The 24047-nt window shown below is 39.5% G+C and overlaps 1 protein-coding gene across 1 annotated transcript; it reads right to left on the reverse strand.

Moving 5' to 3' along the window:
- Window positions 1-561: 561 nt before the first annotated feature.
- slc27a6 (solute carrier family 27 member 6) lies at window positions 562-22279 on the reverse strand. The gene is made up of 10 exons (XM_085360117.1): window positions 21720-22279; window positions 18440-18649; window positions 15181-15339; window positions 13435-13559; window positions 11077-11271; window positions 4347-4437; window positions 4050-4248; window positions 1416-1513; window positions 1077-1207; window positions 562-1003 (listed from the first exon to the last, which is right to left on the reverse strand). The coding sequence occupies exons 1-10, from the start codon at window positions 22204-22206 to the stop codon at window positions 827-829; spliced, it is 1872 nt and encodes a 623-aa protein (XP_085216243.1). The 5' UTR covers window positions 22207-22279; the 3' UTR covers window positions 562-826.
- Window positions 22280-24047: the final 1768 nt, after the last annotated feature.

Raw genomic sequence — 24047 nt, forward strand, 5'->3', positions numbered from 1 at the left:
GGTAAGAAAAACATAAATTGACTGTTCATGTTCAGGCCATGACCAGGGGCATCTACAGGTTGATCTATACAGAAATGCAGAAGAAATGTGTATGGGCATAGACATAGAGAGACAGGTAACTTCATTGTGTTGATTCTGGAATATTCTGGATTACTGCAATAGGACGGGGCTGCACAGCGTCAACGTGTTAGCACGGTTAGCTCGTTAACACGTTGACGCTGTCCAGCCCCATGCACGGGGCCATCTGCCGGTAACTCGTTAACGGAGGTTTGCTGAGTTAATGCAGTTATGGCGTTAACATCATTTTAACAAGATTAACGCTGACAGCACTAACTAAAATCAACCAACTGGCAAAACAAGAGCTGAGGAAATCTAGTATATTTGTCAGTGAGCTTAAAAATCCTATCCATCAAAAAAATGTGCTTCCAAAACAATGACAGTAGTCATTTTATACATTTTCTGACAGAAAATCCGGTTGAGGAGTTCCATGAAAAAGAGGGTGCAGGCACAGTGAGATATGATTGGGGAAAAATCTGACCAGAATTACACACAGAATGATGTAAAAAGGTATAATTTATTGTCTGAATTCTTCCAAAATTGCATTTATTATTACTACTAATATCTACAGTGTCATCAAATCCAAAAGATCTGAAGATCTTTTCTAGTTTTCCATTTGAAGTATTTCATTAGGCTTAGTCATTGGATTGCTGTGACATAGTAACACATTCAGGTTCATATTATGTGTCAGATGTTTAATATTCATTAAACATTTTCAAACTCTTGTGCACTATTTAAAACTGTATAGTCACACTCATACTTGTGAGTTCTATAGCTTGTGCTCTCCAGCACTGATGCTCTGGTAGATCGTGTCTGTCAGAGGAATGTAGCTCTTTTGCTTGTAGTCCAACACATAGAGAGGATCAACGACTTTTGAGGGGTTGAAACCACTCTGCACCAGATGGAACTTTTGCTGTTTGAAGGTACTTGTCGTTTCCATGACCTCCTGAGAGGAAAAAACAATCTGAGTTACTTCAGAGTAGCAGGATGTTTAAACTGATTTTAGTAACATATTTTACCTGAAGCCTTATGAAAAGTGGACGAGCGTATCCTGGTAGATCCCTCACTACATGGTCAAACAGCTTCTTTCCATCAAATATGAAGCCCGGTCTTACAATGATTGATGCCATTCCTCCTCTGCCCTCGTGTCCTGTGAACAACATGGATCAATGTTAAGGGATACTGTTTTTCACTGATGCCACATGGACATCCTGCTTGTGTTTAATTGGCTAAGGACAGCAAAAATGTAGCACTTGGCGAAGTAGATATTGTGGATATTTAAAAAAAGAAAACATCTATACTGCAAGTTCTCACAGTCTTAGTAACTGCATTAATAATTAAGCATGGCGACATGATACCTGGTACTTGCACTCCATACACGTTGACTTCTTGGATAAAATCTACCAGCCCAAGAATCTCTGTCACCTCTGTCGTGGATACATTTTCACCCTTCCACCTGAAATTGGGGGGGAAAAAATTAATTGGTAGAAGCATAGTCTGTGTCAGACCAGGCTTTACACTCGTATGGTAACAACCTGTGTTACTGCTGGCATCTGTCCTTTTTAATTTTTTTATTTTTTGTTTAATCCTTATTCAGTGTGGGCCTTTGGCAAGTCTTTCCCAAGGGTAAACTGATCTCTTGTTTTTCCTTGCTTCGTAGGAGTTGCCAGGGCCTTGTCACTGATTCTGTTCATATTTTTTTAAAAGCTAAAGGTAGCCAAATAGTGGATGATTTACACTCTGTTTGTCAGGGTCCTGGGTCTCCTGACCCAGCGTTTCAGTTCTTTGTAATTTTTGTATTATTGTACTTGTGTGAGTTTCTATGGTTTCTAGTTTCGATCCCTTGCCCTTCATGTTTCTCTATGTCCCCTCTGTTCTGTGTAAGTCTGTGTCTGCATGTTTGAGTTCCCCTCTGTGTCTCTCGATTCTTAGAGTCCTCTGCCTTATGGTTTATGTCTGTGTTTCTTAGTTGCAGTCTCCACTGTGTCAAGTTCGCGTCTCTGTGTGATCCTTCCTGTTTTACTTTGAAGGTCCGTGACTTATGTGAATGTGTCCTGCTTTGCTTGTCTCGTCAGTTCTAATTTCCCCCAGCTGTGCTCTCCTTCTGTGTCTCATTCTCCTCGTTACTTCCCAGTGTATTTAGACCCTGTGTTTCTCTGTGTCAGTGTTGCGTCGTACCCTCAACAAGCTGTGTGTGTTTTGCCTCCGTGTTACCAGTGTTTTGTTTCCAGCTCTAGCTCCAGTTCAGTATTCTGCTTCAGTGTTTTAGTCCACCAGCGTTTTTGTTTGTCTTTGGGTGAGTTTAGTTAGTAAGAGGTTTTCCAGCAATAAAGCTGCGCTTTAAGTTGAACTTCTGTGTCTGAGTCCTGCATTTTGGATCCACCACTCCTGCTTGCCCGCCTGCCACACAGCCAACCATGACACTGTTGTTCTCAAGATCTCACATCTGCTTTTTTCTCATAATGTGGTTCAGGTGGCTTCATCAAATGACCTACAGCTTGCCTTCAAGTCTTAACTAGAAAAGAAGTGGACTGACCACACTGGCCAATGACAAGTTACTGCCCCAAGCAGAGGAGTTCAAGTTCACGAGTGAACAAGAAAACCAAGCCTACCTCATCATAGAAGCAAGAGAGAGAGATAACTAAAGCCATAGTGGCTCAGACGTCACCTGGATTGATAAGGTCCGTGTCACAAATTGAGGAACCAGGACACACAGATAAGTAGTGGGCTACTGGAAAAAGCAGGTACAAGTGAGCAAGGGATGAGAACAGGGCCTGTTAAATGGACTTCTTATATAGCTCTTATCTACTCTAAGCACTCAAAGCTTTTTACACAACTTACCTCATTCACTAATTCACACAAGCACTTTTTTTCTAAGCTGTTGGGCACCAAGCCCAAAAGTACACCTGGTGTGTTGAAGGCACTGAGTGTAAGAACAGCTGACCTGAGCAATAGGATCATGGCTAAGCTGGAAAACTGAACCCCTAGTGGCCAAATACCAGAACTATGTGAAGAACCCTTCGAAGGTCTACTAGAAGATGTGCATGCAGCATCCAACAGTCCCTGCTGCGACGATCACTGAAAGCAGCAGCTGATCTACTGACTGCAGTCACTGAGCATCTGGCTAACTGAAGGCCGGACTGTCCTGTTCGAGGACATCATCAGATAGACCAAGTGGCTGACATCCAGAAATCCTACCAGTGGCTGGACAAAGCTGGACTGAAAGACACTAATCGTGGCAGCGCAGGAACAAGCTCTGAGCACACGATCCATACAGGCTGGGGTCTACCACACCCGGGAAGACTGCAGTTGCAAGCTGTGCAAAGATGCCACTGATGCCACAATCTAGCACCTAACAGCAGGGTGCAAGATGCTAGCAGACAGGGCATACATGGAATGCCATAACCAGGTGGCTTGCATAATACACAGGAACATCTGCGCCTAGTAACTCCCAAGGCTAAATGGGACATGCCCCCATTCAGAATGACTGAGCTAAGATCCTGTGGGACTTCCAGACAGAAAAACTGATGATGACTAACCAATATTGAAACGGTGGAGGAAGATGGCTGTAGTGATAGATGTAGCTATACAGAGTAATAAGCTAACTACACTTTCGAGAGGCGCAAGAAGTGTCAAGGGCTGAGAGAGAAACTCAAGAAGAGGTGGAGCGTAAAGGCCACTGTGGCAATCAGAGCACTTATGGCAATGAAGCCTAAGCTGGGCAAGTGGCTTCAACAGATCCCAGGACCAACATCCAAGATCTCTGTCCAGAAGAGCGTAGTCGTAGAAGCAGCAAAGATACTGTACAGGACCCTCAAGCTCCCAGGCCTCTGGTAGAAGACCCGAGCTCGAAGGACATGAGCTTGAAGGATCAAGAGCATATGGTCTTGATCCTTCAAGCTCAGGTCTTTTACCAGAGGCTACATAGAAGTCTATATAGAAAATGTATGCAAATCAAATCTAAGAACATCGTAAACATCTTATCTAAGTACCTGAATGTGTCTCCGACTCGGTCTCTAAAGAAAATGAAGCCCTCATGGTCTTCCGCCATGAGATCGCCTGTGTTAAAGTAGGCATCACCCTTGACAAACACATTTCTCATCAGCTTCTTTTCAGTCAGTTCCTTGCTTCCAGCGTAGCCAAAGAATGGGCTAATAGCGCTGACCTTGGAAAGTAAAAGCCCCATCTCACCTAAGAATAACAGAAGTTCAAAATCAATACAAATACTTGTTCAAAACGTTCAAGTTTAAAAGGGAAGAATAAGAAATGAATTTGTATTCCAACCTTACCCTTGTCCACTCGCCGGCAGAAACCATACTGATCTTTCACTGGTTCATCTTTCACAATGTCATACTTCACCAAATCATACTTAAACAGGAGCTACACAAAATGTCAAAAGGAAATAGTGTTATGGTGGGTAACTGATGAACAGAGTAATCAACTATGAGGATTGGAACACCATGTGGATTGAGAGAAGTATCTAAGCAGCTTTAAAGTCCTGAAAAAAAAAATCAATACCTTTTGTAGTCACTGTCAAAAAAACAAAACAAAAAAAACTTTATACATAATTTCTACATCTTAGCAGATGGCATTAACTCACTGTAGACATTAAAATGTGCTAGTTTCAATAAGAATAGCTAATTAGCCCACAGATCTGCTTAATGCTAAATGTCTTTAAGGGCATTTAAACATATACATTTGCATTAATATGTAAAGCCAGCACACACCACTTCTAAACAATAGTGCAACAGTGGAAATGGTCTGTAGCACCAAGTTCCTGGAAGTACAGAAAACAGACACTCAGTGATGCAGATCAGAGCTCTTCCTAAGACAGTTCTGCATCGCCTGCACTTCTTTGCAGCGGTTGAGGAGAGCTCACCCACCCTCTCCTATCCTTAACACTTTCTATGTGCATATCTGTTTGCTTGGGAGCTCGCAGTGCCACAAACTGGAAATCTGTAGAGAGGGTGGGGACAGCAGAGAAGATCAATGTGTGTTCACTTTCCCCCATCCAGGACATTCTGCAGAAACGCTATCTGACCAGAGCAAACAAAATCCTACAGAAACCCTCTCATCCCCAACATGGTCTGTTCTCTCTCCTGACATCTCGGAAGAGGTTCTGCAGCATTCGTACCAGAACAGCAAGATTCTGCAGCTTGTACCTTTCCTGCTGTATTCAGAGCCAGGCAGGTATTTTTGTTGTAATGTACAGTGTTGGTGTATAGAAGGAATGACAAAAGTCAGTCAGTCAGTCAAGCTTTTGTTAACCAATAGGTAATGAAACTAAATGCTAAATAATTAATGGATTGGTTCTTACAATTTAGCCCAATGATTTTCACAACTACAGAGGAAATGCTCACATACAAATTATAAACAATATGGAAAACTAGATACAATGAAACTATGAAAACTGTATGAATAAACCCTTGTTTCTTCATATGTTGTTTTTAAGGAGCCAGACTAACATATAACAACCAGTGTTGTGTCTACACTTACACATCCTCAAGAGTAATTAGCTGAAAATTTGAAAACTATTAAAAGAAATTTCAAGAAAGCTTGCCTAAGAGATTTCAGATGTGTTGACGAACAATAGTGTTGATGCCGACTATTGACCTTCAGGTCCATTAGAATTGTAAAAACTCTGCTTTGCTTTGTACATTGTATTTACATGTTTGTATATGTTTCAGTTGACAGCTGGACACATTTAGCATTTTCCTAGCAAAATATAAAGAAACTAGAGAATGCATTTACTAAAGAAAATGCAGTGTGAATTGCTAAAAGCTGAATGACTTGAGCTGAATTGTTGAAATATTTGGGAAAATTGTTGAAGCTGCTAAAACACAATTTTCCTGAAAGCCAAAGTGCAGAACTGTTGAAAGCTGAATCACACAACAATGCAGAAGTGTCACATTTAATCTGCATTTCATGGGAAAAACACAAACAGTACATTGCTAAATATGAAAAATGCCAGCAAAGCATGATGACGTACATGCTCAGCCGAAAGATTAAGGAGAATGATAATACGGAATGTTTTAGGACAAATTAAAATGCGTGTAAAACATTTTGAGTATCTATTAAATAAACATTAGAAACAAAATGACTGATATAAGAAAAGCAGATTTATGGTCAGAAGAATTCAGAATAAATAACAAAGCTCACATACTCTGAATCACTTCAAGACCTCAATCATGTTTTTAAATGTCTAAACTCAAGAATATCACATCAAAAGGTTTAATATTTACTGAGCAAATGTAAGCTGCTCTGTGTGTGTGTGTGTGTGTGTGTGTGTGTCAGGGAGGGTGAGGATGCAACAGAAAATGATGACTGACTATTGAATTGACCTCAAATGTATCTAAATGTATCTAAATGGATTGAATTGGAATTAACAGATTTTCATATTCTGCTTTTGCATTTGTTCTCTGTATTAATTAGCCTTAAGGTTTGTGTTTTCTAGCGCTATCTTGTTTGTCCTAGTTTCTCACTAATAAAAAGTGGCTTCAGGCTTTGCACAGAACAGGTATGATACATAAATATGTAAACTACTCCCCACTTTTAGACAAATAACTGAAGGTACTATTAATAATTTCAATAGAATATTTACTTTTATAGATGGGTCTAAAAGTACATGAGTCTTTGTTTTTGTTTAATACAAGACATTTGATTGACAAGTTATGTGATCAGATGGACATCTATGCCACCTACAAAGACTTACTTTCAAGACTTATATTTTTCAAAGTATATTAAATTAATAAAAAAACAAATATGGTTATTTGCCTTTTATATATACTCATAATACAGCCACTTTATTAGATACATCTGTTCAGCTGCTTATTAACACACATACAGTATGTTAAATGGACAAGTTCCTAGGATAGTGCTTTTCTATCCCACCTGAGAACTCAAAGTGCTTATCTAATCAGCCAATCACACGCCAACAACTCAGTGCATTTATGTTTTTAGGTATAATCAAGATGACAAACTAAAGCTGAAATTGAGCACCAGAATAGTTAAGAAAGGGGATTTAAGTCACTTTTAATGTAGCATAGTTGTTAGTGCCAACAACAAAAGAGACAACTCGTCAGGCCAGGACTCTACAGTCCATCTACACCTACAGTGTACTCTTACAACGATGAGGATGTACACATGGGACAGGGAGGGAAGCTGGTTTGAGCGGGGACAGATGAAAAGGGAAAGACCATCTCTCAATCTCTGAATGGAAGCAGGAGTCATCTTTCAACATCTTACAATGCTGTGATTGCAGCCATTCCCCAACCTTCTGTGAATGGTACTCATGGCCTTGATCAATGGTCAAGGTAATTCGCATTTTAGTGATCTAGAAACTGAATGTAATTAGGGCAGTTATAAAATGTATAAAGAAGGTCCAATCTAATACACTTTATATTAATAGACACTCATTATTCCATAACGTTTTCATAATTGTAGACCAACAAAAGAAATCTAAACAATACATTTTAACTGCATGTTACAGAACTGACACTACTTTTAACCATATGTTTTATAACTTCACTTTTACAACTTCTTTTATAACATTGTGGGTCAAATGAAAAGTCACCTGGACACATCTAAGAATAGCTGAAGTCAGAGATTAGAGCCAAATACATGGATCCACTCTTATGTAAGTCCACTGATTAACAACAGCCAGCATTAATACCTACCAAAGCCACAGTAAAGCAACTTCACTACTCATTCTTCTCCACAGTCACAACAGACTTACAGTACATGTATAACTATGTAAGAAGTTGTTTAATAATCTGACATTAGTATTACATGTATGACATATTCAATGTATGACAAGTTTTTAGTTTGTGTAATATCACCTTGATGAGGGTGCTGTGTATTCTACTGGGTTGAGATGATGCGACAGACTTGACACTGAATAATATCCCATATCCTAAATATATCCTTGGGCTACCTTTGCAATACAGTGTTGGTCATTATTTATTAGCACTGTGAAGTGCTGTCCAATCAGTTTTGAATCTGAACCTGAGCAGGTTCTAAACTACTTGCACAAAGGCGGTTGTTTGATTGTTGGGTTTTTCTCTTTATTATTGTAGTCTTTCCTTTATAATATGACTTTGTAAATAAAGCTGAACTGAATCAGTAAATACTAGCGGCAGTCATGGGTAATCCAGTATGTTAAAGATCATGAAGGAGTTCTCTCCATGCCCGTACTTTTATGTTCCTCTCAATTTGTTAAGTTCATCTTGGTTTCATCAGGCCTTGAGAGAGGACTTTCAGACCTTGAAAATGTATCTTTTCAAGAGTTCTTGAGTTAGATGGTGCAAAGCTGCTTTTCTTAATCACAGAAATAATTATACCATCATGCACTTTAGATTTAGACTGACATTTTGCACTGGAATAATAGTGGCAATTGATTCAGTGAGCTGTTAAAAATGACCATCAACTGTGCCAGGGGTGGTGGGCATTCAGTTCAATTTAGTTTTACTTACATAGCTCCAACTGTAGATGGGGCTGATGAAACTACCTGTGAGCCCATTATCTACATTTTTGAACCTCTGAAAATGTATGTAAATGGCTGTGACTCCTAAAAAGTTAATGCAGTACTTCTGTAAAACTCCTTGAATGAAAGCTGTCTGAACATTAATCCCGTATTGACTGTTTGCTTTAAAATCCATCTGCAGTGGTTTAGAAAGGCAATATTATTAAAATGATCTTTGCCCAACAAATAATAGACCCAACTGTATTCATGGATGGGCAGAAGTGTAGTAAAGCAACAGGGTTATGTGAAGAACATTGTTAAGAAATGTCAACATCCGCTCGCTTACGAAAAAGGGACATTTCGTCCAGAATCTCCTCACAAACCATAAGTTTGACTTTTTCTGTTTGACTGAGACGTGGCAACAGCCCAATGACTTTTCGCAGCTCAACAACTCCACTCCTGGGTTTGTTTACACCTGCCAGCCTCGTGAGTCCGGCCGTGGTGGAGGTATCACGGTAATCTATCGCAAGATCTTTCTTTCAATGTCAAAATAACCTTTTCTATGCCCAAGAACCCTTGTACCATTTCTTTTCAGAATTTTAAGAAAACCCATCCTGACACCCTTTCTTTTGCTTTCTCTACTTATTTGCATTTTCATAACCTGCTCACCCAAGAGGACTTGGTTTCCTATTATAACTCTAGTCTCAATAATATTCTAAACTCTGTTGCCACACTCTAAACCAAACCTGTATCATTCCCTCAGTCAGCACCCTGCTGAGAGAGTTTACAGCTGAACTCAGGCTTCTGAAAGCAAAAGGCCGACGGCTTGAACGCCTCTATAATAAGAAAACTGGTCTTACTATTCATAAGGAAATGTTTAATAATCATGTTTTGTATTATAAAGAGTGTATTAATCAAACAATATCTGCTTATTACTCCACCATGGTCTGTGCAAATGATGATTCAACCAAGACACCGTTTTCACTGTTCAACTCTTCTTTCAGGTCACCAGATTTTTACCTGCTCATCCAAGACCTGGTTTGTTCCACGCAGCGCTTCCTTTGCATTTCCACTCCCATCACACTCTTTTTCTGCTTTCCAACTTCCCTCTGTCACTGATATTTCAGAACTCATCTGTAAGTCAAAACCTGGTCAAGGCCTGTTTACCCTCTTTGCTTCCCCTCATATCTGCTATCATTTATTCTTCACTTACTACTGGAACTGTTCCTGCTTCCTTCAAAGTTGCTGCCATCGCCCCAATATTGAAAACAAAAACAAAACGCAAAACAAAGCAAAACAAAACAAAGTCTAGATCCCAATAACTTTGATAATTTTTGTCTTATTTCCAATCTACCATTCCTCTCAAAAATTCTTGAGAAGATAGTTGCCACACAACTCCACTCATACTTAACTAATAATAATCTGTATGAACAGTTCCAGTCTGGTTTTCGCCCCTCCCATAGCACTGAAACAGCGCTTATAAAAATAACCAGTGATCTTCTTATGGCAGCTGACTACAGTTTACTTTCCATTCTTATTCTCCTCGATCTGAGAGCTGCTTTTGATATAATAATGTGTATGTGTTAGTCCCCATAGGGAAATAGTTCTTCTGCATTTAACCCATTCACCCAGTGAAGCAGTGGGCAGCCACCAATGCAGCGCCCGGGGAGCAGTGTGTAGGGACGGTACCTTGCTCAGGGGTACCTCAGGGTAGCCATTCAGTGGAGTTGAACCCCCGACCTTCCGATCATGGGGCCACCACTCTACCTACTGAGCTATCCCTGCCCTGAGCTATCCCTTGACACCGTCTCTCACTCCATTCTCCTTAGTAGGTTAGTCTCCATCGGTCTCTCCCATACTCCACTAGCCTGGTTGTGGAGTATGTCTCATCGCACTCCGTTTATTCGACTCAAATCCTTCACCTCTCAGCCCTTTCGTCTGGTCACTGGCATATCAAAGCAACCTGGAATCGTCAGTTTTTACCTCCTCGAGCCATTGCTCGTTGATGCAGTAATTCATTTTATATTTGTAATATTAATATTTAATTTCATATTTGCCTTGAGGCTTAACAACACAAAAAATTAGATTTACTGAGGTTCGACTTAGGGCACTACATGCAATAGTTACTATGACAATAATAACATGAATAATAAAACTCACATGTTTTACACAAGAATTGTGGACAAATTCCAAAGCAGAATCTGTCTTTAGTCTTGTATTAAACAAAAATGTTTTTAATCATTTTATTTGATGTTTCAGTGTTTTAAGACCAGCAAGTAAGACTTTAGACTTATTTAAGAGCTTGATGTCATTAGAAATGCAGCTTCCCTTAATGAGCATTCCTTATAAAGAAATTATTTTGTTATGATGGTGAAGTGAATCTGTGCAGTTCTACTGACATGTCAAATTACTTGACATTATAACATGATTTATTATAATCATTTACTTTTGTCTACCTTCTCTTATGAAAGCACACACCAAGGTAGTGCTCGTTTACTAGAGAGTAGCGTGTAGGCTTGGTCACACACACATGGAATAGCTTATTTCCATGCACTTACCCTGTAAAAGAAGTTGGAGCGGCCTACTGATCCAATCTTGCCAATGTGGTTCATGAAACACAGATTTCCTTCAGTGGAGCCATATACTTCACACATTTTGATTTTCCCAAAGCGACTTTGGAACTCCTGCCACACATCCTGATGCAGCCCATTTCCCACTCCCATCCGCACCTTATGAACTTTATCAAGCTCTGTCTGATGGAGAGAAAAATACAAATACATCAGCACAAGATTTCTGAAAAGTATTACGAAATCATTTATTTAAAAAACTGTTAAGTGGGAAATAATTTCCACTTAATAAATGTCTCTGATTATTACACTGACAGGGTGGCATATAAATAGGAAAAGGCTATGTTATGTAATGTGTTTTAAAGAAATGTTTAAGTGCATGTTCAGTTTATTTCATTTTATTTATACAGCGCCAAATCACAACAACAGTGGGAAGGAAAAACACCCTTTTAACAGGAAGAAACCTCAGGGAGAACCAGATTCTGGGGAGGGGCAGCCATCTGCCCATCTGCCCAGGGAATCTCCCAGCAGCCGACACCTATTGCAGCATAACTAAGGGAGGATTCAGGATCACCTGATCCAGCCCTAACTACATGCTTTAGCAAGAAGGAATGTTTTAAGCCTAATTTTAAAAGTAGAGATAGTGTCTGTCTCCTGAATCCAAACTGGAAGCTGGTTCCACAGAAGAGGGGCCTGAAATCTCAAGGTTCCCCCTCCCATTCTACTTTTAAATACTCGAGGAACAACAAGCCCGCAGTGCGAGAGTGAAGTGCTCTAATGGGGTGATGTGGTACTATAAGGTCATTAAGATAAGACGGGGCCTGATTATTGATATATGAAGGGAAACCAATACAGGAGAAATATGCTCTCTCGTTCTAGTCTCTGTCAGTACTCTTGCTGCAGCATTTTGGATTAACTAAAGGTTTTTCAGGGAGTTTTTAGGACAACCTAATAATAATGAATTACAATAGTCCAGCCTAGAAGTAATAAATCCATGAACTAGTTTTTCCAGCCACTCTGAGACAGGATATTTCTAATTGTAGAGATATTGCACAAATGGAAGAAAGCAGTCCTACATATTTTTTAAGGAGGAAGTAATTACTGAGGTTAACTCAGAAAGCTCAATTGAAGAAAAAGACTAAATGCATTTCAATGGTACTGAAAGCAGCTGTAGATAATGGTCTAATAATGATGGTGCATATGTTCCAGGTACTCATGTTTTAGGGGACTATATCTATTAACTTTGTCCTCCTTACTTAGAATGTGCATTTCTAGGGCATGTTGCAAGGTTTATAATTTACACTGTGTAGAAACACAGTATAAGTGTCACAAATATGACCGCCATAAATAATTAAGAATTGTATAAAGAGGATATACAAATAGGGATATCCTTTGTAGACTAGCTACAGTTAGCTAACTGGTCCTAGTCTAAAGTCCTAGTCTCTATGGAATTTGGAGCCAAATATCCAGTGCGATATGATGACATCTATGGTATTTGCTTAGCTGGTGGTATTTGCTTTGCATAATCAAAGTGCAGAACAGGACATTGAGTAATTAGTATCCATCCTTGTCAGCACATATTTTGTGAAAAGGTTCTTGTGTCTTGTGTACGTTTCATTTACCAATCACTGATGAGGACAGTGGTGGCCAACCTTTCACCCACACAGCCAAATGACACAGAACATGGACAAAGAGGACTTTGAATTCATGAATGGATGAGCTTGGCCCTGACACTGTGTGTGCGTGCATTTCTACATGATGTAAGGAGGGCAGGAACAGTAAACAATGGTCCTGCTTATTTTTCTGTCACAGTTGTGAACAGTATTACTTGAATGACTCAGTGGAGCAGTTACAATGACAACTTCCATTAAAAATAATAAAAGAAAAATACTTATTGACATAAACTCTAACAATAACATAGTAATATTATAAGAACATCTAACAGAACATTTTAGGTACATCTATAATTTTGTCTGCTTCTCCTTATTTAGTCCCTTTGCTCTGTCAACCATTACTATATGCAGATTATCTGGACCCTTTTCTATGAAAAGGATGAAAATTGTGATGAGATATTAACAGAAAAAAATGTCTGTGTCATTTCCAGCTGAGCCTAGGTGAGAAGAGCAAGTAATTGTTGCATGCACTTTCTGTATGTCACCCCACGCCAAAGCCAAACATATTGCCAGGAGTGAGAATGCATCTGACACAACATCTGTCCTGCCCTGATCTACTTATATTATCTAGAGCTGTTAAAAAGTTTGAATTTCAAATGACGATGGTTTTACACCATAATGTAACAAGAATAAACTAATTTAGGGTAGTGAGTGGGTCCAGCCAGCAACAGGTTACCTTTGTCTGGTTGCAGAGGTACCTGCAGAGTTCACCAATATACTGGAAAATAGTAACATCATGTTTTCTGCAGTCATTCCAGAACTGAGAGGCTGAGAACTTCTTCTTCAAGACTAAGGTTGCACCTATGGTAGAATAGACAACAATGCAGTTAATAACACTGTTATGGGATGAAATTAGAATGATTCCTCTTTTTAATACATCTGTTAAGCTCTGTTTTATTATACTGGCCCACAGAAAGACAAGTACAAAACATAATGCAGTAGTGACATGCAAACTGGGAGCTGCCTGAGAGCTGAAGTCTCTGCATTCCATTGTACTATCCACAAGAAAGCCTACATCATGACAGTCAAGTGCTCAGTGGGTATAATATGATACTATGAGGTTTTTAAAATAACAGAGTTCGTGATCGTTCTTGATTGGATTTAACATGGAGGCGGCTAAGAGAAGCTAACGTAAGAGACATTAAAGTTCTATTTCTAGTCCCTGTTAGTATTCTCATAGCATTTTGGACCCTCTGAAGGTTGGTACTAGAGGCCAAGGTAATGCCATCAAGATTAAGGATATACTAACCTGATTTTTGGATTGGCTATAGGCCCAACCCTTACCCCCCAAAAATCAGATATCACTGTCAATTCTTTCCTTGGTTAGAAAAAAACCCAAAAACAAACACAACAACAAAAAAAACCCAGCCTTCGCAACATCTAGCCAACCCAATAACACTTTTGAGGACTTCAGTATAAAAGTCTACAATCAACAGACCCCATCATAATTGATTTTTAAGAAAGTTTGCAAATGGTGCAAACCACTGATTCCACTCAATAACAGAAAAACCAGATCAGATTTTGCCCTATAATTTCCTTCTTTTAAATTCAGATAACACTGAGGTCATTTGTACTTGGCCCTAAAAATCTTAGACATATGGGATCTAACCCAATGCTTAGTCTGCATGGCATTGATTTTGATCAGGATATGTGCATATTAACTATCAGGGCATTAGCTTTACCAAGGATTGTTTTCAGAACTTGTCAAGATGTTGATCTCAGAATGTGAAGGATTCAGCATCACTAACTTTGGCATAGATGGAACAGATCCGCAAAGCAGTTAATCATCAATACTATGAAACAACAAACAAAAACTCCTCGAAATTACTCCATAAGCAGAAGAGAATGAACCGACTGATGAATTCAAAAACATACGAGATTACTTTTATGTTCAAACTGCAGAAACAGTTTTCAGTGTACTTAACAACAATAATATTCCCATCTGAGAATCTTGCAGCATAAAATAAAGCTGCTTGTTAAAGTGAAACATGAGATCTTCAAAGAGGTTTGGTAGTTACATTGTGCTGAGTAGACAATGTCTGCAGCTCTGAAAAACAGCCAATATTCAATATTCAATGCCAATAGAACCAACTCTCTGAAGCATGGAACTTAAATCATAAAAGCAGCAAAAGCAAGTTGCTGGGTGTCATAAGAACACGTCCCTGTGTAATCTTATCATCTTGAATTATAAAACAGTCCAAGATAAATCTTGCTTACATCCTTAAACAATAATGTCAATAGGGCTCATTTACTAATATTTGCATGGAAACATCTTAACCTGTGCAAAAAGTTCACATGCAAAATTACCATCGATTACCATATCTTTTTTTTCTCACAGCTATACTTACTACAGCAAGTATAGCTATACTGTCAGACCCTAATCGTGAAGGGATTAGCAATGCAGAGATATTTGTAGACCTACCTAGCTCTATAGTTCCACCTACACCAATCAGGGATGCTGCGCTGTGATAGAGTGGCAAGGTGACATAAATTACATCATCTTCAGTTGCCCCAAATGCCCAAAAACCTGCTGCTGCCTTCAGGCTCTGGAGGTGAGAGATCACTGCAGCCTTAGGAAGACCTGTGGGGAAATAACCGCATAACGTTATATTTGGGACGCTACATTTACAAAATAGCAAATAGCATGCTTTTGATTGAATAAGCGGCCATCTGAAGAACAATTCAAGCTTGAATTCTGCATAAATGAAGTGAACACCTTTTTGGGATGCGAAGCTCTCGGTCCAATAATGAAAGAGGAGGGTATACCATAGATGCAATAATGCCAGTCACCAACCTTTCAACCTTTCCCACTCTGTGCTGTCCCTGTTTTAAAAGCCCATCCCTACCTCTGACCTTGAAGTCGAGGTTTCTGAGATTTGAACTGTCTGAGTAAGTAAATGCATCTATGCCGTCAAGTTGAAAATCCTACATTGCCTAGTTCTCGAGTTATGGCACTCACAAACTCGGGTGTCCATGCCACCTGCGTGTCCCGCCAGGGTGGCAGCAATACCTCAACTTTTATGGCTTAAGGGATAGAAATCATTGTCCCCACTGTATAGATGGGACAAACCCTGTGTTGAACCAGTTTCTGTGTTCATGTGACAAAGAAAAACACAATATGACAAAACTATACATAGATAGTTGTACTTTATTAAGCAAACTGTGTAACCTTTCATAGTGCAGGCTGGTAAAAGTAAATTAATGTTAAACTTAGTAACTAGTAAAAACATCCATCAGGCAGTTTGAGCAATGACAAGGAAATTAGGATCATTTGTCCTTCAAAATCTTTTCAGTTCACCAGTATTTCTGGCCTAATTTAAACACAAGCAGCAGTTTATTCTTCAGTATCACATTTATGTTAAGATCATAACTCTGACTCAGCCATTCCAATAAGCCAATCTCTTTTAAACATCAGTATATGGATATCCCCAAATTATTATGTTCCCCTGACTATCCTTCACACATGGGATGATGGAATAATGAGTCTGGTGTGTGGTGTGCACCGGCTTTCTTGCTCCAAACATTTCAATGTTTTCACTAACTTGTTGTGCAACTTTAGATCATGTAAATCACAAATACAGTTTCCATGTCAAATACTGTAGAATGTATGAATGAGTAATTTAAACTGTATTAAAAATGAAAACAGAATTTTATCACCTTCATGCTCCCCCAACCGACACAACCATCCTGCCCAAATACAGGCTTGAGATTTTAGGCTCTCTTTTCTAGGCAACTGCTTCTGATCTCATCCACAATGCTCGACACCAACACATGAAGCGCTTTTTTAATAATATAATATAATATTCTTTGTGAGTACTGAACTGGTCATCACACTTTCATCAGTTTGCTTCTCAAACCCTCAAACCACCCTGCTTATAAACCACTTGCACAGCTATATAACAAGAGTATATCAGATAGAGTAACATTACACTTTACAGACTGCATAAAATAGAACATCCACTCTTCAAGAGTAATTTTATCGAAAACAATGGACAACACCAATACTTCTTAGCCAACAGGCTTCAGTTCATCTCAGAATGGTTAAAACATACCTTCTTAGTTGAGCCCTGGCTAGATGTTGAACAGGCACTATGCAAGGATCTAGAGATTCCAGACCTACCATTTATTAGCTCAAACATCAAAAGACATGAATGGACCAATACGGCAATGCCACGATGATCCATTTGGCAAAGTAAATCCATTGGGTATCCTTGTTGGTCTTCAGACAACAATTCTGATGGCTAAAGAACCAAATGGGACAGGCGAGAAGAGAAAAAAAAAAAAAGAAAAAAGAAAAAAAAAGAAAACAATGGACAACTGGTACAATTTGTCCCAACATATAAATAAGCACCACTCATTAATTAATAATTGGGGGTCACTGCACCTAGTGCTCCGATTATCCCTGGGACCACTGTTACCTTCACCCTTTACACACTCGAGCTCTTCTCTAAGCCCTTGGTATTTCTTAAGCTTCTCATGTTCCTTATTCCTGATGTTGCTGTCATTCGGTATTCCTACGTCTATCACTACGGCCGTCTTCTTCTGCTTCTTGACCACCATTTTGTCCGTCTGTATCTGGAAGTCCCACGGGATCTTAGCTCGGTCATTCTCGGCCAACCTAGGGGCCGTCTCCCATTTTGATCAATTTCTGTAATGTTGCCTTCTGGTAGTGTGATCCCCCTCAGTTCGGACTACTGTCCCTCTCTTTGTTATCATCTAACTACACTTCTCCAGTCTGAATGACATTCCAATGTCGTTGCTGTATATCCTGGTGGTGTGGATCAGTGAACCGATGTCTCATTTACTCTTGGCACACAGCTTAATGTCATCCATGTAGAGGATTGCTCCATTCACTCTGGCAGTCTTGGCTGACTGTTTGGTCTACCAGTAGCTGGGGTTTTGGGCCTCTGGTACTCTTGCTAATTCCTTTCTGTGCCCCACTCATGTATTGAGCCATGTGCCTGTTCATCTTACTGGACCCTGTTCAGGGAGGTTGCTGTGGTCTGCTCTGAGACCGACTAACCAGTAAGCATTGCCGTTATGGGTTGCGTCCTTATCCCATATGCTCTTCCAGTATTACACTGTCTTCAGCCTTGGTGCTGCTCTTCTCATATTGCTCTGCCAATGAGAGCGCACCTTGGCTGGTGCCGTGGAGAACAGCTGGTTTATTCTCCTGCCTGGTGTACCTCTTCAAGTGGCAGGCCAAGGCTGTGAGTTTTTGCTTGGCAGTTTCCAAAGCCTCTGGTATGGACAAGCTTGCTTCTTAGGCACCTTCTTCTGAAGATTCGATAGTTAGCTAACCTCCCTCCGTGCTACTTTGATCTTGGTCTCTAGTCTCCTTCTCCAGGTAGGGTACTGCTTCTCATGGCTGTTCAACTTGTAGTCAAGAATCTCACTGCTGTAGTGTACATCAGATGGTTAGCCTCGGTAATGGTTGCAGCAGGTATTGCCCGTAGCTACGCAGGATCCAGGTGTCAAGCTTCGCCATGATCCCATCTCTCAGGTCATTTCCTCTCGCACTCAATGATCCTTCTTCCAGCGCGCTTGGGGCTTGGTACCCAATCTCGGATGCGGGTGACGATACACCCCCCCCCCCCCCATGACCTGTCGTCCTGGCTCCCCCTTGCTGTAGCATTTGTGTTGTACCTTGTCAATCTCTAACCATATATATATACACTCACCAGTTGTTCCTGACGTAAAGATGTAGAGTGTAGGAGTTTTGAGAGAAGTGGCAGCATGCAGTGCTGCTGGTACAGGCTTCTCAGATGCAGATTCAAGCTTATCCAGCAGAGAGTGCACCTCCGTGTGTTTGGTCCAGCTCCTCATTGCCCACACCTGGATGTTGTCCGACAGCAGACTGTTTAGGATGCCATCCAGGTCTTCCACTAAGTCTAAGACATAGAGACACTTATATCATAAAAGGTTACCTTGACTTTGCTTACTCCTGTAAACTAAATTGATCCTAAAACTGAAAATTTAGGTTTAGGAAGGTTTGATTGCAAATGTACATGTACAAATGTGTTTTCTCAGTGAGACGTAGAAGCATCTTGCAAACAGGAAGCCAATTATATACCATGACACTTAATCTCACAGAATAAAACGTTTAATTGTAGTTTATGGATCATTATGTGCCTTTTTTTTTTTTTACCTACAGTGCAAGTAGTGACTGTAGGTGAAAATGGAACTGCATCAGTGTTTGCAAATATCTTTCTGTATGACTGACCTTAAAATTCCTGCAGGAAGTTTTTGTCAGGTACCTGAACGGAAAGGACTTAAGTCACACATGTAATGGTTTCTTCACAGTGAAGCTGTCTATGTATTCCATTATTCAGAAGACAGAATTATAGAAATAGTAGAAGCAAAACAATATTTCTAATAATTGCAAACATAATTTGTAATTATGTTAGCATAGCAGCCATTTCTTCAGCATAAGAGAAAGTTGGTAATTTGTTTTGTTTTTTTAACCTATACACTACGTGTCATGAATTTAAAGAAAGAAAGAAAGAAACAGGAATCCTTGGACACTGCTCGCATAATAGACAGGTTTTTGACGGGGCTCCCACAGAAATGCAAAGCAGAAGGTGAAGCATCGGCAAATATGCTTCCAATAAGAAGATTTTACTGTAAAAACAAAGGCGGGGCCTAGCAAAAAAAAGTCTGGGTTCACAATTTAAAGCTGTTCTACGGCAATGGAGGTTGATCAAGCCTTGAAAGCTGGTGCTGCTGGATTACTAACAACCCCCTCTGTCTGTATAAAAGCAGCGTTGGCACCCACTGTGTGGTACCATACCCGAGTGAGCATCAGCTGAACAGTACTTTACAGCAGAAAGTGGTGTGTTGCTACAAACATGCTGAGATTGTAGAAAGATTGCCAAGGGTGTGCTCAGCTGTTAAAGCTGCCACAAGGTGGCTACTTTGATGTGTCAAAGGTTTAGAATACATTTTGGTATATAAATTGATATAAATTGATTCTCTGATTTATTTTTTAACTCCAACTACTTATTTGTATTTTGCTTTCATTTCAGAATCCAATGAGGCATTAAACTGCACGATTTTCAATAAAAAACTTGAAAAACTGGGGTGTGTAAACTCTAAAAACTAACCACGGTTGTAGTGAGGACAGCATTTCTGACAACATCATGTTTGTCTGGTTGAGCAATCTGTCACTCTGTCACATGATTACGACATGGTTAATCCAATTAAATGTACAAACAGGAAACTTTCAGTGAAACTTAATTTGTATTAAACATATATTTGCTTATCACCAATTTTTTTGATCCATCCATTGAATTTCTGAATAAATTCCATCCCAAAGCAGATTTGTGGATTTGTGGAATGATCTATATTTAAATTGCAGCTAACATTACACAAACTTATAATAATCTTACAAGGGATCAGCAAGTTACAAGATTTTAATGAGGAGCTATTAAGTTCATCAAATTTTATTTTGTCATCTATTATTCATGTGTTACTCACAGGTGTTGGTTCACTTGTGAGTTCAGGGAAGTAACTAAGTACACTGAGTCAAGTAATATGCATAAGTAGCATTAAGTACATATGATTTTCACTTAAGGCTACTTAAGGGAAAAGTTAATTAATCATGACATCCATAAGTGAAAGTAAGCCAGGTTTGATACCTGCAGTTCAGAACATGAAAGTTGTCAAAGATGTGCCTGACTATCAGAACTGGGAAAAGTTACAATTACACCAAAACTGCATGCACGTTTTAAAACGTATATCTGCCATTAATAAATCCGCACTTTAGTGTTGCGGCTTCATTACTTGGCCAATTAAACTTTAAAGAGGCCTAATATGAAACATTATTCGCAGTACTTGAGAGGTGAAATCCTCACGTGTTTTACACTGCTTAACAAATTCATTAGCTCGCCTGTCGTAAAAACAAAGAAAAGGAAACAAATATTTTACAAATTTGTCCAAACTTGAAACTGAATTCATGTTTTTATACCAAAATTTGAGTAGTCAGAAATGAATCAACCATAACTTCAGGTGCTATTTTTATGTTCAGAAATGCAAGTATATAAATGAAATGTAAAATTCATGAACAATAACAATAATTATATTTTTGCATAAACTATATCATATAATGACTTTTCCTGTGACTGTTTTTGATTTCAGTACGTTTTTACAGGGAATACATTGTAAAGACAGACAAAGCTCTGGTGGAGGGTACCAGGTTACTTGTGGCTGGTGGTATAGCCAGTCAGGAGAAGATAGCCAAGACTGCCCAGTCCCCAGTGTCCACCCTTACCTAACTGGAAAATGTGGTAAAACTGGTAACAGCCAGCCTGGGTTCTGAAGATGCAGAAACCCTGGTGGACAGCATACCTGTTTGTTTCTATACTGGCAAATATCTGCTACTTTATTTGTGTAAATTTGCTTCTTATGTAAATCTACAGTGCTTAACAAACGTATTAGATCACTTCTCCTAATAAGAAGAAAACAAATATTTTGGAAATATGTCAAAAACGTGTTTAAAACAACAACAAATTCACATTTTAGACCCGAATTTCAGTCTGCAGAAATTAGTCAAGCATTACAGTCAACCACTAAAACGTTTTTTCCCTGTTCAGGAAAGCAAGTAAAATATAATAATAAATAATAATAATAAATAGTAATAAAATGTAAATAAAATACCATTTAAACTAATGGACGATAGAAATGATATTTTAGCATTAATATATCATTTTGAACTTGTACCTACTAGTGGATTAACTTAATTATAGAAACACACACAAAGCTTACTGGCAGAATAAGCTCCTGTGCTACATTGCAAGGACAAATTTGAGACAAAAATAAAAGATATTGCGTAATATATATAGAGAAAACTATCAATACACAATATTAAAATATCGAGAAAGAATGTTGAATGCTGTACATGAAGATAAAACTGTTTCTAGAGCCACTGTGGTGTATACCACTTCAATGAAATGAGACTTTTACCTGAACCAACTATTAGAGTTTTAGCTCCACAGGAGTTAAAGCAGTGCAACAGAGACTTGGACTTGATGTTAGTGTTGAGGAAAGCAACCGAGCAGCCGACCTTCGCTAACCCGAACCAAACGCACAAAAAGTCGGGCTCGTTGTTCATGAGCAAGGCAACGCAGTCTCCTTTCCTCAAGTTGGCTTTCTCCAGGAACACATTTGCCAGTCTATTGCTACGCCGATCAATGTCCCGGTAGGTGTGGACGTTCCCGTCGTAGATTACAAACGGTTTGTCCGGGATGCGCTGTACCTGCTGGAGGAACCTGTCCAGGACCGTGCGCACGCTGGAAGTCAGCTTGAATACCTCCAGTTTCACACCGTATCTGACGACTTTCTGCAGAAAAAGAAGATCTCTCCAAAAGTATGGGAAGCAGAGTTTTTGCAGAACATAAACTGATAAAGCAAGAGCCACGAGAACGGACAGACATCCCAGACACAGAGTCATGCTCACGGCTAAGGACCACGAGAGGAGAGGAATGTCACACTGAAAGGTAGCCACTGCGCGCACTTCAACGTCCCAGGTAATAAACACGGTGTGGCAAGTAGCGTAACAGGGACCGTCCAGAAATGTCAATTTCCGCAACATAAGAGTAGAAGATCACAAATGCTGCCTTCAAAATAAAAGGTGATTAACTTACAAAACATCACCTGTGGCGGTTTGCTTTTTCAAATGATCTCTCACGCATGCATGGTGTTAGATGGAAAGAAATTAAGATGCATGTGAAGATTGTGAGACAGGAAGCCCTGAATGCATGTGTAAGACCTTGGTGTCAGCAGATATTTTATATTAAAGCACTCTGTTCACAAGTGGCATCCCCATCTTTAATCAGGATTTGTGAACTTCCATCTAAAATCATACCGCCAATAACCAGGATAACTGTTATTTAAATAACTAAAGCTACTGTGCAGTACAAAAGGAAAATATGCTCAAGACAAATGTATTTAGCCTGAAACTGTTCAAGACAGAAGCCCCGAATCGCATTTTATTTTGAAGGGCAAACTTAAATATTTCCTGTTTTACTGCCTACTAAAATCAACATGACCGCGTGTTTGTGGAAGTGAAATCATGTGACAGTTGTTGTGGAGATGAGTGGGAGGGCATGCTGAGCCTCACCCCTTATTTAAAAAGATAATAGAACGACTGTATTCTGGAAGTAAATAGTGAGAAGCGGCGGGTACATTCTGTCTGCAATGATATAGCACAGCTGAAAGTAGTAGGGAAGTAAGGAAACCAAAGACAATGAGTTATTTTGACCTTCCGCTGCAAATAGCCTCATGTGTCTAAACTCCACAATATTGAACAAAACATCAGTTATTTGGTATATTAAGTAAGACCACTTTTAAAAGATATCACTAAATTTAACTACTGTAATCGTCTCCGCGAGAGGTGGATAAAAGAGGCTATGTTAACAGCAGTGTTGGGACTAACCCGTTATTAAGTAACGCGTTACAGTAATTACGTTATTATTGTGGTAACGAGCACGGTAACTAGTTATTATGCCAAAACCGGGAACGCGTTACTCGTTACTGGGATTTAAATAGGCTCGTTATTCGTTACTTCGTGTGGCGGCATCGCGGAGCTTCCACAGATTCAGTAACATTAGCAAGTGGTGGAGGCCAGCAGGTGGATGAAGGAAAAGGGAGGCAGGAGCAGAGACCCGAAGCAGCCGCTGGTCCGAGAGTGTCAGGTGAACTGAACTTCAGGTAAGAAGTTATAACCTGCAGTCCATCTGGGTCAGATATGAACCAAGTTTAGTTGGAGTTTATTTTCGTTATGCTGACTTTTTCGTACTTCGTGCTAGCTAGCATGACGGAGTTTCTATACAGCTGGGTGGTGCTATGTTACTGATGTTGAACTTTATTTTGTTCATAAGGTTAATTATTAGAGTTGCCAACCGTCCCATAAAAAACAGAATCGTCTCGTATTCAGAGAAAATATCATGTATTTCGTATTTAGGTGAAAAGGAACAGTTTGTCCTGGACTTCAGCTACAATGAAAAAGACACAAAGCTGGAGTTATTCTGTGTTTACGCTGCACAGCTGCCTCTTCTTCTCTCATCCTCTCACCCTCTCTCTCTCCTGATTCTACTTCAATCATGAAACTGATCAATGATCAGCTGATCGGCTTTTCTCTCTTGTTTATTTATCGCCCACTTTGCGCCAGAAAGAGGAAACCAGCGGATGTCGCGCTAAACAACAGCTGCACTTTTAAGCTTGATCAGCTGTTGTTAGAATTTATTTAATATTAATTTCTACTATCAGCTGATGTTTGCTGGAGCCACAGCT

Source organism: Diplotaxodon limnothrissa, linkage group LG7, assembly GCF_057381915.1.
Source record: "Diplotaxodon limnothrissa isolate DT_005_m linkage group LG7, D_limnothrissa_male_GT1.1, whole genome shotgun sequence".
Classification (NCBI taxonomy): Eukaryota; Metazoa; Chordata; class Actinopteri; order Cichliformes; family Cichlidae; genus Diplotaxodon; species Diplotaxodon limnothrissa.

Excerpts from the sequence above, each read along its gene's own strand:
- slc27a6 (XM_085360117.1), bottom strand. The coding sequence starts at position 22,206 with ATGACTCTGTGTCTGGGATGTCTGTCCGTTCTCGTGGCTCTTGCTTTA. Across the intron at positions 13,560-15,180 it reads AGGTGGAACTATAGAGCTAG|GTGCAACCTTAGTCTTGAAG; the intron begins GTAGGTCTACAA and ends ATTCTACCATAG. Across the intron at positions 4,438-11,076 it reads GCTCCAACTTCTTTTACAGG|CTCCTGTTTAAGTATGATTT; the intron begins GTAAGTGCATGG and ends CATTTTGTGTAG.